Source organism: Agelaius phoeniceus, unplaced genomic scaffold (assembly GCF_051311805.1).
Source record: "Agelaius phoeniceus isolate bAgePho1 unplaced genomic scaffold, bAgePho1.hap1 Scaffold_471, whole genome shotgun sequence".
Taxonomy (NCBI): domain Eukaryota; kingdom Metazoa; phylum Chordata; class Aves; order Passeriformes; family Icteridae; genus Agelaius; species Agelaius phoeniceus.
This window is the reverse complement of record NW_027510031.1, coordinates 36,584-51,544: the sequence shown is the minus strand read 5'-3', so window position 1 is coordinate 51,544 and position 14,961 is coordinate 36,584. Positions and strand designations below refer to the sequence as shown.

At 61.6% G+C, this 14,961-nt stretch overlaps 2 protein-coding genes across 2 annotated transcripts; one reads left to right on the top strand and one right to left on the bottom strand.

The window, feature by feature from the left end:
- Positions 1 to 326: 326 nt before the first annotated feature.
- On the bottom strand, positions 327 to 5,782 carry LOC129134519 (uncharacterized; the record flags this gene model as incomplete). The annotated part of the gene is made up of 7 exons (XM_077173254.1): positions 5,683 to 5,782; positions 5,119 to 5,202; positions 4,645 to 4,660; positions 4,134 to 4,538; positions 1,999 to 2,054; positions 593 to 643; positions 327 to 435 (listed from the first exon to the last, which is right to left on the bottom strand). Coding segments are annotated over exons 1-7 (821 nt in total), but the record flags the coding sequence as incomplete, so codon positions are not given.
- A 5,508-nt stretch (positions 5,783 to 11,290) lies between these two features.
- Positions 11,291 to 12,462, top strand: LOC143693248 (uncharacterized; the record flags this gene model as incomplete). The annotated part of the gene is made up of 3 exons (XM_077173251.1): positions 11,291 to 11,527; positions 11,612 to 11,935; positions 12,397 to 12,462. Coding segments are annotated over 3 exons (627 nt in total), but the record flags the coding sequence as incomplete, so codon positions are not given.
- Between the last annotated feature and the right edge of the window lie 2,499 nt (positions 12,463 to 14,961).

Sequence of the window (14,961 nt, the reverse complement as noted above, 5' to 3'; positions counted from 1 at the left end):
TCCCCGTGTCCATTTTTGGGGTCCTCCTGTCCCCATTTTTGGGGTTCCTCTGTCCCCATTTTTGGGGTCCCTGTGTCCCCATTTTTGGGGGTTCCCGTGTCCATTTTTGGGGGTCCCCGGGGAAAATTGGGGGTCCCGGGTGGGGTCAAGAGGATTTGGGGTCCCGGGGGGGTTTTGGGGTTCGCGGGGATTTTTTGGGGTTTCGGGGGGGGGGGTTGGGGTCCCGGGGGGATTTTGGGGTTCGCGGGGATTTTTTGGGGTCCCGGGGATTTTTTGGGGTCCCGGGGCTGTTTTGGGGTCCCAGGGGATTTTTGGGGTCCCGGGGCTTTTTTGGGGTCCCGGGGGGATTTTTTGGGGTCCTCGGGGATTTTTTGGGGTTCCCCCCCCCCCACTCACTCTCTCCCGACGCCTCCATCTTGGCGGGCCCGGGGGGCTCTGGGTGGGGACACGGAGGGGACACGGGGGGGGGGGCGTCACCCCACGGTGCCCCCAAATCCCCCCCGAGCCCCCCAAAATCGGGGCCGGGGTCCCCAAATCCCCCCCGAGCCCCCCGGAATCGGGGCCGGGGTCCCCAAATCCCCCCCCCCCTTACCTGGGGTCTGTCCCTCCCCCGACAGCGCCACCTCCAGGGCACCCGAGGGACCTGCGGGGACACCGCGGTGACATCGGGGTGGCACCAAGGGTGACACCAAAGTGACACCAGGGTGACATTGAGGTGACACTGAGGGTGACACCAGGGTGACATCGAGGTGACATTGGGGTGGCACCAGGGTGACACCAAGGTGACATCGAGGGTGACACCAAAGTGACATCGAGGTGACATTGAGGGGACACCAGGGTGACATCGAGGGTGACATCAAGGGTGACACCAGGGTGACACCAAAGTGACATCACAGGTGACACCAAAGTGACACCGAGGGTGACATCGAGGTGACACCGAGGGTGACACCAAAGTGACATCGAGGTGACACCGGGGATGACATCCAGGGTGACACCAAGGGTGACATTGGGGGTGGCATCAGGGTGACACCGATGGGACACCAAGGGTGACACCAAGGGTGACATTGAGGTGACACCGAGGGTGGCACCCGTGTGACCCCCGCCCCCCCTCCCCAAATCCCCCCCCCACCATCGGCCCCATGGTGGCCACACCCTGGGGACACTGAGGGGACATCGAGGGGACACCGAGAGTGACACCAGGGTAACACTGAGGGGACACCAAGGGGACATCGAGGGTGACACCAGGGTGAGACCAAGGGGACATCGAGGGGACACCGAGAGTGACACCAGGGTGACACCAAGGGTGACACCGAGGGGGACACCAGGGTGACATCGAGGGTGACACTGAGGGTGACACTGAGGGGACACTGAGGGGACACTGAGGGGACACTGAGGTGACACCAAGGGTGACACTGAGGGGACATTGAGGGGACATTGAGGGGACATCGAGGGTGACACTGAGGGGACATTGAGGGGACATCGAGAGTGACACCAGGGTAACACTGAGGGGACACTGAGAGTGACACCAGGGTGACACCAGGGTAACACCAGGGTGACACCGAGGGGACACTGAGGGGACATCAAGGGGACACTGAGGTGACACCAGGATAACACCAAGGGTGACACCGAGGGGACACTGAGGGGACATTGAGGGTGACACCGAGTGGACATCGAGGGGACACCGAGAGTGACACCGAGGGGACACTGAGGTGACACTGAGGGGACATTGAGGGGACACCGAGAGTGACACCAGGGTGACACCAGGGTAACACCAGGGTGACACTGAGGGGACACTGAGGTGACACCAGGATAACACCAAGGGTGACACCGAGGGGACACTGAGGGGACACCGAGGGGACACGGAGGTGACACCAGGATAACACCAAGGGTGACACTGAGGGGACATGGAGGGGACATCAAGGGTGACATCAAGGGGACACCGAGGGGACACTGAGGGGACACTGAGGGGACGCTGAGGTGACACCGACCCTCCCTCACCTTGGGCCATGGCGGTGGCCGCCAGCAGAGCGGTGACAACGGCGAGCGCCGGGAGCCTGCGGGGACAGAGCGGCCTCGGGGACAGCGGTGGCATTGTCACCTCCCCCCCCCCCCAGAGCCACCACAGCGCCACCCGTGGGGACTGTCACACTCACAGCGCCACCCGCGGGGACTGTCACCCTCCCTGTGTCACCCCCCCTGTGCCACCACAGCGCCACCCGCGGGGACTGTCACCCTCCCTGTGCCACCCGCGGGGACTGTCACACCCCAGAGCCACCCGTGGGGACTGTCACCCCCCCTGTGCCACCACAGCGCCACCCGTGGGGACTGTCACACCCCAGAGCCACCACAGCTGCCATTGTCACCTCCCAGAGCCACCCGTGGGGATTGTCACACCCCTGTGCCACCCGTGGGGACTGTCACCCTCCCAGAGCCACCACAGCGCCACCCGCGGGGACTGTCACCCCCCCTGTGCCACCCGCAGGGACTGTCACCCCCTAGAGCCACCACAGCTGCCATTGTCACCCCCCCAGAGCCACCACAGCGCCACCCGTGGGGACTGTCACCCCCCCGTGCCACCACAGCTGCCATTGTCACCCCCCCTGTGCCACCCGTGGGGACTGTCACCCCCCCGTGCCACCACAGCTGCCATTGTCACCCCCCTGTGTCACCCCCCCTGTGCCACCCCCGAGTGCCACTTGCTGCCATTGTCACCCCCCTGTGCCACCCCCGGGTCCCAGGTGCCACTCGCGGCTCCCGGGACACTCGGACACCCCCAGGACCCCGTGCTGAGACCCCCGGGTGTCCCCCCTGTCCCCCCCGTGTCCCCCCTGTGTCCCCTCTTTGTCCCCCCTGTCCCCTCCGTGTCCCCCCTGACCCCTCCGTCCTCTCCATCCGCCCTGTCCCTCCTGTCCCCATCTGTCCCCCCCTGTTGTCCCCTCTGCTGTCCCCGATGTCCCCCCTGTCCCCGCTCTGTCCCCTCCATCCCCTCTGCCCCTCACTGTCCCCTCTGCTGTCCCCTGTCCCCTCCATCCCCTGGTGTCCCCTCCGCCACCTGTGCTGTCCCCCTCTGTCCCCCTGTCCCCCCTCCATCCCCTCTGTCCCCCCGGTGTCCCCCCCCACTGTCCCCTCCATTCCAGTGTCCCGGTTCTGTCCCCGCTGTCCCCGGTGCTGTCCCCTCTGTCCCCTCCATCTCCCGTGCTGTCCCCCTGTCCCCCCCGCTGTCCCCTGTGCTGTCCCCCCCCTCCCTCCCTCCGTGTCCCCCCTGTCCCCCCGGTGCTGTCCCCTCTGTCTCCCCCTCTTCCCTCCTGGCCCCACTGTCCCCCTGTCCCCCTGCTGTCCCCCCCTGTCCCCCTGCTGTCCCCCCCGTCTCCCCGCTGTCCCCTCCATGCCCCCCGTGTCCCCCTGTCCCCTCCGCTGTCGCCTCTGTCCCCTCTGTCCCCTCTGTCCCCCCGCCACGGTCCCCGCTATCCCCCGCTGTCCCCACTGTCCCCCCCCCGCCCCTCTGCTGTCCCCTGTGCTGTCCCCTCCGTCCCCTCCGTCCCTCCTGTCCCCACTGTTGTCCCCTCCGCTTTCCCCACTGTCCCCTGTGCTGTCCCCTCCGTCCCCCCATCCCCTCCATCCTCTGTGTCCCCCTCTCTGTCCCTGCTGTCCCCTCTGTCCCCAGTGTCCCCCCGCTGTCCCCTCTGCTGTCCCCCCTGTCCCCGTGCTGTCCCCCCTCTGCTGTCCCGCCCTCTGTCCCCTGTCCCGGTGCTGTCTCCTGTGTTCCCTCCGTGTCCCCTCTGTCCCCCCGTGTCCCCCCGTGTCCTCTCTGTCCTGTCCCCGCTGTCCCCTCTGTCCCCTCTGTCCTGTCCCCCTCTGCTGTCCCCTGTGTCCCCCACTCCATCCCCTCCATCCCCTCTGTTCCCCCCGCTGTCCCCTCTGTCCCCTCCGCTGTCCCTCTGTCCCCCCCTTTCCTGCTCTGTCCCCCATGTCCCCCCCTGTGTCCCCTCCATCCTCTCCATCCCCTCTGTCCCCTCCATCCCCTCTGTCCCCTCGCATCGCCTCTGTCCCCCCTCTGTCCCCATTTTCCCTTCCATCCCCGCTGTCCCCGCTGTCCCCCCGGTGCTGTCCCCGGTGTCCCCCCGGTGTCTCACGGCGCCGTGGGTCCCATGGCTGTCGCCGCTGTCGCTCTGTCCCTCCTGTCGCTCTGTCCCTCCTGTCGCTCTGTCCCTTCTGTCGCTCTGTCCCTCCCGTCCCCGCTGTCGCCGCTGTCGCTGCGGGCCGGCCCGCCCGGGGCCGTTTTAGCGGCGGGGACGGGGAGGGGCCGGTGGCGCGGGGCCGGTGGCGCGGGGCCAACCAATCCCGGCCCGCCCCGAACCGGCACCGGAACCGGAACCGGCACCGGCACCGGGACCGGGACCGGAACCGGGACCGCGATAAACCGGGATAGAACCGGGACCGGGATAGAACCGGGATAGAACCGGGACCGGGATAGAACCGGGACCGGGATAGAACCGGGATAGAACCGGGATAGAACCGGGACCGGGATAGAACCGGGACTGCGTTACCACCGCACCGGAACCGGACCGGGACCGGGACCGCAACGGGACCGGAATAAAACTGGGACAGGGCCGGGATGGAACCGGGACTGCGTTAAAACCGCACCGGAACCGCACCGGGTCTGCAACGGAACCGGGACCGCACCGGGACCGGGATCGGAACCGCGCCGGGACCGGGATCGGAACCGCACCGGGACCGCATTAAAACCACACCGGAACCGGCCCGGGACTGCAACGGAACCGGGACCGCACCGGGACCGCAGCAGGACCGGGATGGAACTGGGACCGCAGCGGGACCGCATTAAAACCGCACCGGAACCGCACCGGGCCCGGAGCGGAACCGCACCGGGACCGCATTAAAACCGCACCGGGACCGCACCGGACTGGCCCGGGACTGGGATGGAAGCGGGATGGAACCGGGACCGCACCAGGACCGCAGCGGGACTGCATTAAAATCGCACCGGGCCGGCAGCGGAACCGCACTGGAGCGGGAGGGAACCGGAACAGGACCGGGATGGAGCCGGGACCGCACCGGGACTGCATTGAAACCGCACCGGAACCGCACCGGGACTGCGGGTACCGGAACTGGCACCGGGCCCGCACCGGGCCCGCAGCAGCGGGGTCAGCTGAGGCACCGGGAACGGCGCCAACAGCGGCACCGGCACTGCGGGAACCCGAACCGGACCGGGACAGAACCGGGAATGGCAGGATCGCAATGGGACTGCACCGAGACAGAACCGGAACTGCACCGGGATAGAACCGGGATAGAACCGGAGCTGCACCGGGACGGAACCGAGAGTGCAGCGGCGCTGCGGGCACCGCACGGCACCGGGACTGCACTGAAACCGCACCGGGACCGCACCGGGACCGCACCGGGACAGAACCGGGACCGCACCGGGACCGACTGCGGCACTGGGACGGTGCCAACAGCGGGAAACTGGCACTGCGGGCATTGGCCCCGAACCGGGACAGAACCGGGACAGAACCGGGAACTGCAGTGGGACAGAACCGGGATAGAACCGGGACTGTGGGCATTGGCCCCGCACCGAGACAGAACCGGGAGAGAACCGGGACCGGGACCGGGCCAAGCACCGGGACTGCGGCACCGGCACCGGGATTGCCCCACCCAAACCGGGACCCTCACACCGGGACCCCCCAACTGCCGGGGCCGGTTCTGTCCCGGTTCCGTCCCGGTTCCGTTCCGGTTCTATCCCAGTTCTATCCCGGTTCTGTCCCGGTCCCATCCCGGTTCTGTCCCGGTTCTATCCCGGTTCTGTCCCGGTTCTGTCCCGGTTCTATCCCGGTTCCGTCCCGGTTCCATCCCGGTTCTGTCCCGGTTCTGTCCCGGTTCTGTCCCGGTTCCATTCCCGGTCCCATCCCGGTTCTGTCCCGGTTCTATCCCGGTTCCGTCTCGGTTCTGTCCCGGTTCCGTCCCGGTTCCGTCCCGGTTCTGTTCCGGTTCCGTCCCGGTTCTGTCCCCCAAAGTCAGAGACGCAAACGGGACCCCCCAGCCCCATTTTGGGGGGACCCCAGACCCAGAGACACAAATGGGACCCCCAGACCACTTTGGGGGGACCCCAGACCCATTTTGGGGACCCCAGAATCATAACCGGGACCCCAAGCCCACTTTGGGGGGGACTCCAGACCCAAAATCCTGTCCGGGACCCCCAGCCCCATTTTGGGGGGACCCCAGACCCAATTTGGAGGGACCCCAAAACCCAGAGACCCAAACCGGGGACCCCCAGCCCCATTTGGGGGACCCCAGACCCATTTTGGGGACCCCAAAGTCCTGACCGGGACCCCCAACACGGCTGGGGGACCCCCAAACCCAGAGACACAACCGGGACCCCCCAGCCCCATTTTGGGGGACCCCCAAACCCAGAGACCCAAACCGGGGACCCCCAAACCCATTCTGGGGGACCCCAGCCCCATTTGGGGGACCCCAAAGTCCTGACCGGGACCCCCCAACCCCATTTTGGGGGGACCCCAGACCCAGAAACCCCAAAACCACTTTGGGGTCCCCAAAGCTCTGACCAGGACCCCCAGTCCCACTTAGGAGGGACCCCAGACCCATTTTGGGGGGACCCCAACGCAGAATCATGTCCGGGACCCCCCAGACCCATTTTGGGGGGACCCCCCAAGTCAGAGACACAAATGGGACCCCCCAGCCCCAATCTGGGGGGACCCCAGACCAAATTTGGGGGGACCCCAGACCCAGAATCATGGTTGGGACACCCCAGCCCCAATTTGGGGGGACCCCCAAACCCAGAGACACAAATGGGACCCCCCAGCCCCATTTTGGGGACCCCAGCCCCATTTTGGGGTCCTGCCAACCCCCCCCAGCCCCATTTTGGGGGACCCCAACCCCATTTTGGGGTCCCCCAAACCCCCAGCCCCATTTTGGGGTCCTGCAAGTCCCCAGCCCCATTTTGGGGTCCCCCATTTCCAGCTCCATTCCTGGGACCCCCCCAGATGCTCCCTGGACACCCCAAAACCAAACCCAGCCCCATTTAGGGGGGACCCCAGCCCCATTTAGGGGGGACCCCAAAAGCCGCAGCCCCCATTGGGACCCTGGGCAGAGATTTGGGGTCTCCAGGTGCAGATTTGGGGTTTTTGGGTGCAGATTTGGGGTTTTTGGGTGCAGATTTGGGGGTTTTGGGTGCGGATTTGGGGTTTCCAGGTGCAGATTTGGGGTTTTTGGGTGCGATTTTGGGGTCTCCAGGTCCGGATTTGGGGTTTTTGGGTGCAGATTTGGGGTTTTTGGGTGCAGATTTGGGGGTTTTGGGTGCGGATTTGGGGTTTCCAGGTGTGGATTTGGGGTTCCCGGGTGCAGATTTGGGGTTTCCAGGTGCGGATTTCGGGTTCCCAAATGGGGATTTGGGGTTTTTGGGTGCAGATTTGGGGTTTTTGGGTGCGGATTTGGGGGTTATGGGTGCGGATTTGGGGTTCCCAGGTGCAGATTTTGGGGTTTCCAGTTGTAGATTTGGGGTTCCCAGGTGCGGTTCTGGGGTTTTTGGGCGCAGATTTGGGGTTCCCGGGTGCGGATTTGGGGTTTTTGGGTGCGGATTTGGGGTTTTTGGGTGCAGATTTGCGCTAATTGGGTGCGGATTTGGGGTTTCCAGGTGCGATTTTGGGGTTTTTGGGTGCGGATTTGGGGTTTTTGGGTGCGGATTTGGGGTTTTTGGGTGCGGATTTGGGGTTCTCAAATGGGGATTTGGGGTTTTTGGGTGCAGATTTGGGGGTTTTGGGTGCGGATTTGGGGTTTCCAGGTGCGGATTTGGGGTTCCCAAATGGGGGTTTGGGGTTTCCAGTTGTAGATTTGGGGTTCCCAGGTGCAGATTTTGGGGTTTTTGGGTGCGGATTTTGGGGTTTCAGGTGCGGATTTTGGGTTTCCGGGTGCGGATTTGGGGTTTCCATGGGTGGATTTGGGGTTTCAGGTGAGAATTTCTGCTTCCCAGGTGCGGATTTGGGGTTTTTGGGTGCAGATTTGGGGTTTTTGGGTGCGGATTTGCGCTAATTGGGTGCAGATTTGGGGTTTCCAGGTGCGATTTTGGGGTTTCCAATAGTAGATTTGGTGGTTTTGGGTGCGGATTTGGGGTTTTTGGGTGCAGATTTGCGCTAATTGGGTGCGGATTTGGGGTTTCCAGGTGCGGATTTCGGGTTCCCAAATGGGGATTTGGGGTTTTTGGGTGCAGATTTGGGGGTTTTGGGTGCGGATTTGGGGTTTTTGGGTGCGGATTTCGGGTTCCCAAATGGGGATTTGGGGTTTTTGGGTGCGGATTTGGGGTTTCCATGGGTGGATTTGGGGTTTTTGGGTGCGGATTTGGGGTTTTTGGGTGCAGATTTGCGCTAATTGGGTGCGGATTTGGGGTTTCCAGGTGCGGATTTGGGGTTTTTGGGTGCGGATTTCGGGTTCCCAAATGGGGATTTGGGGTTTTTGGGTGCAGATTTGGGGGTTTTGGGTGCGGATTTGGGGTTTCCAGGTGCGGATTTCGGGTTCCCAAATGGGGATTTGGGGTTTCTGGGTGCGGATTTGGGGGTTATGGGTCCGGATTTGGGGTTCCCAGGTGCAGATTTTGGGGTTTCCAGTTGTAGATTTGGGGTTCCCAGGTGCAGATTTGGGGTTTTTGGGTGCGGATTTCGGGTTTCAGGTGCGGTTCTGGGGTTTCCGGGTGCGGATTTGGGGTTTCCATGGGTGGATTTGGGGTTTCAGGTGAGAATTTCTGCTTCCCAGGTGCGGATTTGGGGTTTTTGGGTGCAGATTTGGGGGTTTTGGGTGCAGATTTGGGGGTTTTGGGTGCGGATTTGCGCTAATTGGGTGCAGATTTGGGGTTTCCAGGTGCGATTTTGGGGTTTCCAATAGTAGATTTGGTGGTTTTGGGTGCGGATTTGGGGTTTTTGGGTGCAGATTTGCGCTAATTGGGTGCGGATTTGGGGTTTCCAGGTGCGGATTTGGGGTTTTGGGGTGCGGATTTCGGGTTCCCAAATGGGGATTTGGGGTTTTTGGGGTGTGAATTTGGGGTTTTTGGGTGCGGATTTGGGGTTTTTGGGGTGCGGATTTGGGGTTTTTGGGGTGTGAATTTGGGGTTTTGGGGGTGTGAATTTGGGGTTTTTGGGGTGTGAATTTGGGGTTTTTGGGTGCGGATTTGGGGTTTTTGGGGTGTGAATTTGGGGTTTTTGGGTGCGGATTTGGGGTTTTTGGGGTGCGGATTTGGGGTTTTTGGGTGCAGATTTGGGGTTTTTGGGTGCAGATTTGGGGTTTTGGGTGCGGATTTGGGGTTTTTGGGGTGTGAATTTGGGGTTTTTGGGTGCGGATTTGGGGTTTTTGGGGTGCGGATTTGGGGTTTTTGGGTGCGGATTTGGGGTTTTTGGGGTGTGAATTTGGGGTTTTGGGGGTGTGAATTTGGGGTTTTTGGGGTGTGAATTTGGGGTTTTTGGGTGCGGATTTGGGGTTTTTGGGGTGTGAATTTGGGGTTTTTGGGTGCGGATTTGGGGTTTTTGGGGTGTGAATTTGGGGTTTTTGGGTGCGGATTTGGGGTTTTTGGGGTGCGGATTTGGGGTTTTTGGGGTGTGAATTTGGGGTTTTTGGGGTGTGAATTTGGGGTTTTTGGGTGCGGATTTGGGGTTTTTGGGGTGTGAATTTGGGGTTTTTGGGTGCGGATTTGGGGTTTTTGGGGTGCGGATTTGGGGTTTTTGGGGTTCAATCCGGGGTTTTGGGTGCGGATGTGGGGTTTCGGGTGCAGATTTGGGGTTTTTGGGGTTCCACCCGGGGTTTTTGGGTGTGAATTTGGGGTTTTTGGGGTGTGAATTTGGGGGTTTTGGGTGCAGATTTGGGGTTTTTGGGTGCGGATTTGGGGTTTTTGGGGTGTGAATTTGGGGTTTTCGGGGGCGAATTTGGGGTTTTTGGGGTGTGAATTTGGGTTTTTTTGGGTGCGGATTTGGGGTTTTTGGGTGCGGATTTGGGGTTTTTGGGGTGTGAATTTGGGGTTTTTGGGGCTCCCTCCGGGGTTCCCGTCCCGGTCCCGTCCCCGCCGGTGCCGGGTGGGGGAGGGGCGGTGCGGGGTGGGGGAGGGGCGGGGTGGCGGTGCGGGGTGGGGGAGGGGCGGTGCCGGGTGGGGGAGGGGCGGCGGTGGCGCTGTCGCACAAGGGCCCCTTTGAGGCCACCAAGGCCCCTTTGTCCGGGGGGGCGGGGCCGCGGCCGGGGCCGCCTTGGGGCCACTTTGGGGTCGGGTTGGGGTCGGCTTGGGGTCACTTTGGGGCCGGGTTGGGGTTGGGGTCAGTTTGGGGCCACTTTAGGGTTGGGGTCGGTTTGGGGCCACTTTGGGGTCAGGGTGGGTTTGGGGTCGGGGTCACTTTGGGGTCGGGTTTGGGTCAGTTTGGGCTCGGTTTGGGGTCACTTTGGTGTTGGGGCCGCTTTGGGGTTGGGGTCGGTTTGGGGATTGGGGTTGGGTTTGGGGTCGGGTTTGGGTCGGGTTTGGGTCAGTTTGGGGTTGGGGTCGATTTGGGGTTGGGGTCGGTTCGGGGATTGGGGTTGGGTTTGGGGGCGGTTTTGGGTCGGTTTGGGGTCAGTTTGGGGTCGGGGTCGGGTTTGGGTCGGGTTTGGGTCGGGTTGGGGTCAGTTTGGGTTGGTTTGGGGTCAGTTTGGGGTTGGGGTCGGTTTGGGGCCAGTTTGGGGCCGGTTTGGGTCAGTTTGGGTTGGTTTGGGGTCAGTTTGGGTTGGTTTGGGGTCAGTTTGGGGTTGGGGTCGGTTTGGGGCCGGTTTGGGGCCGGTTTGGGTCAGTTTGGGTTGGTTTGGGGTCAGTTTGGGGTTGGGGTCGGTTTGGGGCCGGTTTGGGTCAGTTTGGCGCCGCTTTGGGGTCGGGGTCATTTTGGGGTCAGTTTGGGGCCAGTTTGGGGTCAGTTTGGGGTCAGTTTGGGGCCGCTTTGGGGTTGGGGTAGATTTGGGGTCGGGGTCGGGTCGGGGTCACTTTGTGGTCGAGTTTGGGGTTGGGTTTGGGTCGGTTTGGCGCCGCTTTGGGGTTGGGGTCGGGTTTGGGCTCGGTTGGGCTCGGTTTGGGGTCAATTTGGTGTTGGGGTCACTTTGGGGTTGGGGTCGGTTTGGGGATTGGGGTTGGGTTTGGGGGCAGTTTTGGGTCGGTTTGGGGCCGGTTTGGGGTTGGGGTCAGTTTGGGCTCAGTTGGGGTCAGTTTGGGGCCGGTTTGGGGTCGGTTTGGGTCGGGTTGGCGCCGCTTTGGGGTTGGGATCGGTTTGGGGTCAGTCTGGGATCAGTTTGGGGTTGGGGTTGGTTTGGGGTCGCTTTGAGGTTGGTTTGGGTTGTTTTGGGCTCAGTTGGGGTCGGTTTGGGTCGGTTTGGGGTTGGGGTCAGTTTGGGGTCGGGTTTGGGTCAGGTTGGGGTCAGTTTGGGGTTGGGCTCAGTTTGGGTTGGTTTGGGGTCGGTTTGGGGTCAGGTTTGGGTTGGTTTGGGCTTGTTTGGGGTCAGTTTGGGGTTGGTTTGAGGTTGGGTTGGGGTCACTTTGGGGTTTGGGTCAGTTTGGGCTCGGTTGGGGTCGGGTTTGGGGTTGGTTTGGGGTCAGCTTGGGATTGGTTTGGGTCAGTTTGGAGTCAATTTGGGGTCAGTTTCGGTCAGTTTGGGGTCGGGTTTGGGTCAGTTTGGGGTCGGTTTGGGGTTGGGTTTAGGGTCAGTTTGGGGTCGGGTTTCAGGTCAGTTTGGGTCAGTTTGGGTCAGTTTGGGGTTGGTTTGGGGTCAGGGTTGGTTTGGGGTCAGTTTGGGATCAGTTTGGGGTCGGTTTGGGGTCGGTTTGGGGTTTGGGTCGGTTTGGGCTCGGTTGGGGTTGGTTTGGGTCACTTTGGGGTTGGTTGGGGCCAGTTTGGGGTCAGTTTGGGGTCGGTTGGGGTCGGTTTGGGGTTGGGGCTGGTTTGGGGTCAGTTTTGGGTCTGGGATTGGGGTCAGTTTGGGGTTGGGTCAGGGTCGGGTTGGGGTTGGTTTGGGGTCACTTTGGGGTCAGGGTCGGTTTGGGGTTGGGGCCACTTTGGGGTTGGGATCGGGTCGGGGTCAGTTTGGGGTCAGTTTGGGGCTGGTTTGGGGTCAGTTTGGGGCCGCTTTGGGGTTGGGGTCAGTTTGGGGTCGGTTTGGGGTTGGGGTTGGGTTGGGGTCGGGTTTGGGGTCGCTTTGAGGTTGGTTTGGGTTGTTTTGGGCTCAGTTGGGGTCGGTTTGGGGTTGGTTTGGGGCTGCTTTGGGGTTGGGGTCGGTTTGGGGTTGGGGCCACTTTGGGGCCGCTTTGGGGTCGGTTTGGGTCAGTTTGGGGTTGGGGACAGTTTGGGGTTGGGTTGGGTCAATTTGGGGTTGGTTTGGGGGCAGGATCAGTTTGGGGTCGATTTGGGGCTGGTTTGGGGTCAGTTTCGGGTCAGTTTGGGGTTGATTTGATGTTGGTTTGAGGTCAGTTTGGGCTCGGTTTGGGATTGGTTTGGGGTCACTTTGGGGTCACTATGGGGTCGGTTTGAGGTTTGGGGTCAGTTTGGGGCTGGTTTAGTGTTGGTTTGGGGTCAGGGTCAGTTTGGGTCAGTTTGGGGTTGGTTTAGGGTTGGTTTGGGGTCAGGGTCAGTTTGGGGTCAGTTTGGGGTCAGTTTTTGGGTCTGGGGGCGGGGTTGGTGTAGGAACGGGTGAAGGGTGCCCCAAACCTGAGCTCAACAGGGAGACCCCAAATCCCAGCCCAGGGGAGACAGAGGAGACCCCAAATCCCAACCAGGCCAGGAGGGGACCCCAAATCTGAGCACAGGCTCAGGGGGAGACCCCAAATCCCAACCCAGGATCACCTGGAGACCCCAAATCTGAGCCCAGAGTTAAGGGGAGACCCCAAATCCCAACCGGGGCCAGGGGGAGACCCCAAAATCCCAATCCCGAGGTCACGGGAGACCCCAAATCCCAGTTTGGTGTCCCCAGTTTGGTGTCCCCATTCCCAGTTTGGTGTCCCCAGTTTGGTGTCCCCAGTTTGGTGTCCCCATTCCCAGTTTGGTGTCCCCAATCCCAGTTTGGTGTCCCCATTCCCAGTTTGGTGTCCCCAATCCCAGTTTGGTGTCCCCAGTCCCAGTTTGGTGTCCCCAGTCCCAGTTTGGTGTCCCCAATCCCAGTTTGGTGTCCCCAGTTTGGTGTCCCCAGTCCCAGTTTGGTGTCCCCAGTTTGGTGTCCCCAGTTTGGTGTCCCCAGTTTGGTGTCCCCAATCCCAGTTTGGTGTCCCCAGTCCCAGTTTGGTGTCCCCAATCCCAGTTTGGTGTCCCCATTCCCAGTTTGGTGTCCCCAGTTTGGTGTCCCCAGTCCCAGTTTGGTGTCCCCATTCCCAGTTTGGTGTCCCCAATCCCAGTTTGGTGTCCCCAGTCCCAGTTTGGTGTCCCCAGTTTGGTGTCCCCAATCCCAGTTTGGTGTCCCCAGTCCCAGTTTGGTGTCCCCAGTTTGGTGTCCCCAGTTTGGTGTCCCCAGTCCCAGTTTGGTGTCCCCATTCCCAGTTTGGTGTCCCCAATCCCAGTTTGGTGTCCCCAGTCCCAGTTTGGTGTCCCCAGTTTGGTGTCCCCAGTTTGGTGTCCCCAGTTTGGTGTCCCCAGTCCCAGTTTGGTGTCCCCAGTCCCAGTTTGGTGTCCCCAGTTTGGTGTCCCCAGTTTGGTGTCCCCAGTCCCAGTTTGGTGTCCCCAGTTTGGTGTCCCCAGTTTGGTGTCCCCCATTCCCAGTTTGGTGTCCCCATTCCCAGTTTGGTGTCCCCAATCCCAGTTTGGTGTCCCCAGTTTGGTGTCCCCATTCCCAGTTTGGTGTCCCCAATCCCAGTTTGGTGTCCCCAGTCCCAGTTTGGTGTCCCCAGTCCCAGTTTGGTGTCCCCATTCCCAGTTTGGTTTCCCCCAATCCCAGTTTGGTGTCCCCAGTTTGGTGTCCCCCATTCCCAGTTTGGTGTCCCCATTCCCAGTTTGGTGTCCCCAGTTTGGTGTCCCCCAATCCCAGTTTGGTGTCCCCAGTCCCAGTTTGGTGTCCCCAGTCCCAGTTTGGTGTCCCCAATCCCAGTTTGGTGTCCCCAGTTTGGTGTCCCCAGTCCCAGTTTGGTGTCCCCATTCCCAGTTTGGTGTCCCCAGTTTGGTGTCCCCAATCCCAGTTTGGTGTCCCCAGTCCCAGTTTGGTGTCCCCAATCCCAGTTTGGTGTCCCCATTCCCAGTTTGGTGTCCCCAATCCCAGTTTGGTGTCCCCAGTCCCAGTTTGGTGTCCCCAGTTTGGTGTCCCCAGTTTGGTGTCCCCAGTCCCAGTTTGGTGTCCCCAGTCCCAGTTTGGTGTCCCCAGTTTGGTGTCCCCAGTTTGGTGTCCCCAGTCCCAGTTTGGTGTCCCCAGTCCCAGTTTGGTGTCCCCAGTTTGGTGTCCCCAGTTTGGTGTCCCCCATTCCCAGTTTGGTGTCCCCATTCCCAGTTTGGTGTCCCCAATCCCAGTTTGGTGTCCCCAGTTTGGTGTCCCCATTCCCAGTTTGGTGTCCCCAGTCCCAGTTTGGTGTCCCCAGTCCCAGTTTGGTGTCCCCATTCCCAGTTTGGTTTCCCCCAATCCCAGTTTGGTGTCCCCAGTTTGGTGTCCCCCAATCCCAGTTTGGTGTCCCCAGTCCCAGTTTGGTGTCCCCAGTCCCAGTTTGGTGTCCCCAATCCCAGTTTGGTGTCCCCAGTTTGGTGTCCCCAGTCCCAGTTTGGTGTCCCCAATCCCAGTTTGGTTTCCCCCAATCCCAGTTTGGTGTCCCCAGTTTGGTGTCCCCCAGTCCCAGTTTGGTGTCCCCATTCCCAGTTTGGTGTCCCCAACCCCAGTTTGGTGTCCCCAGTCCCAGTTTGGTGTCCCCCAATCCCAGTTTGGTGTCCCCAGTCCCAGTTTGGTGTCCCCCATTCCCAGTTTGGTGTCCCCAGTCCCAGTTTG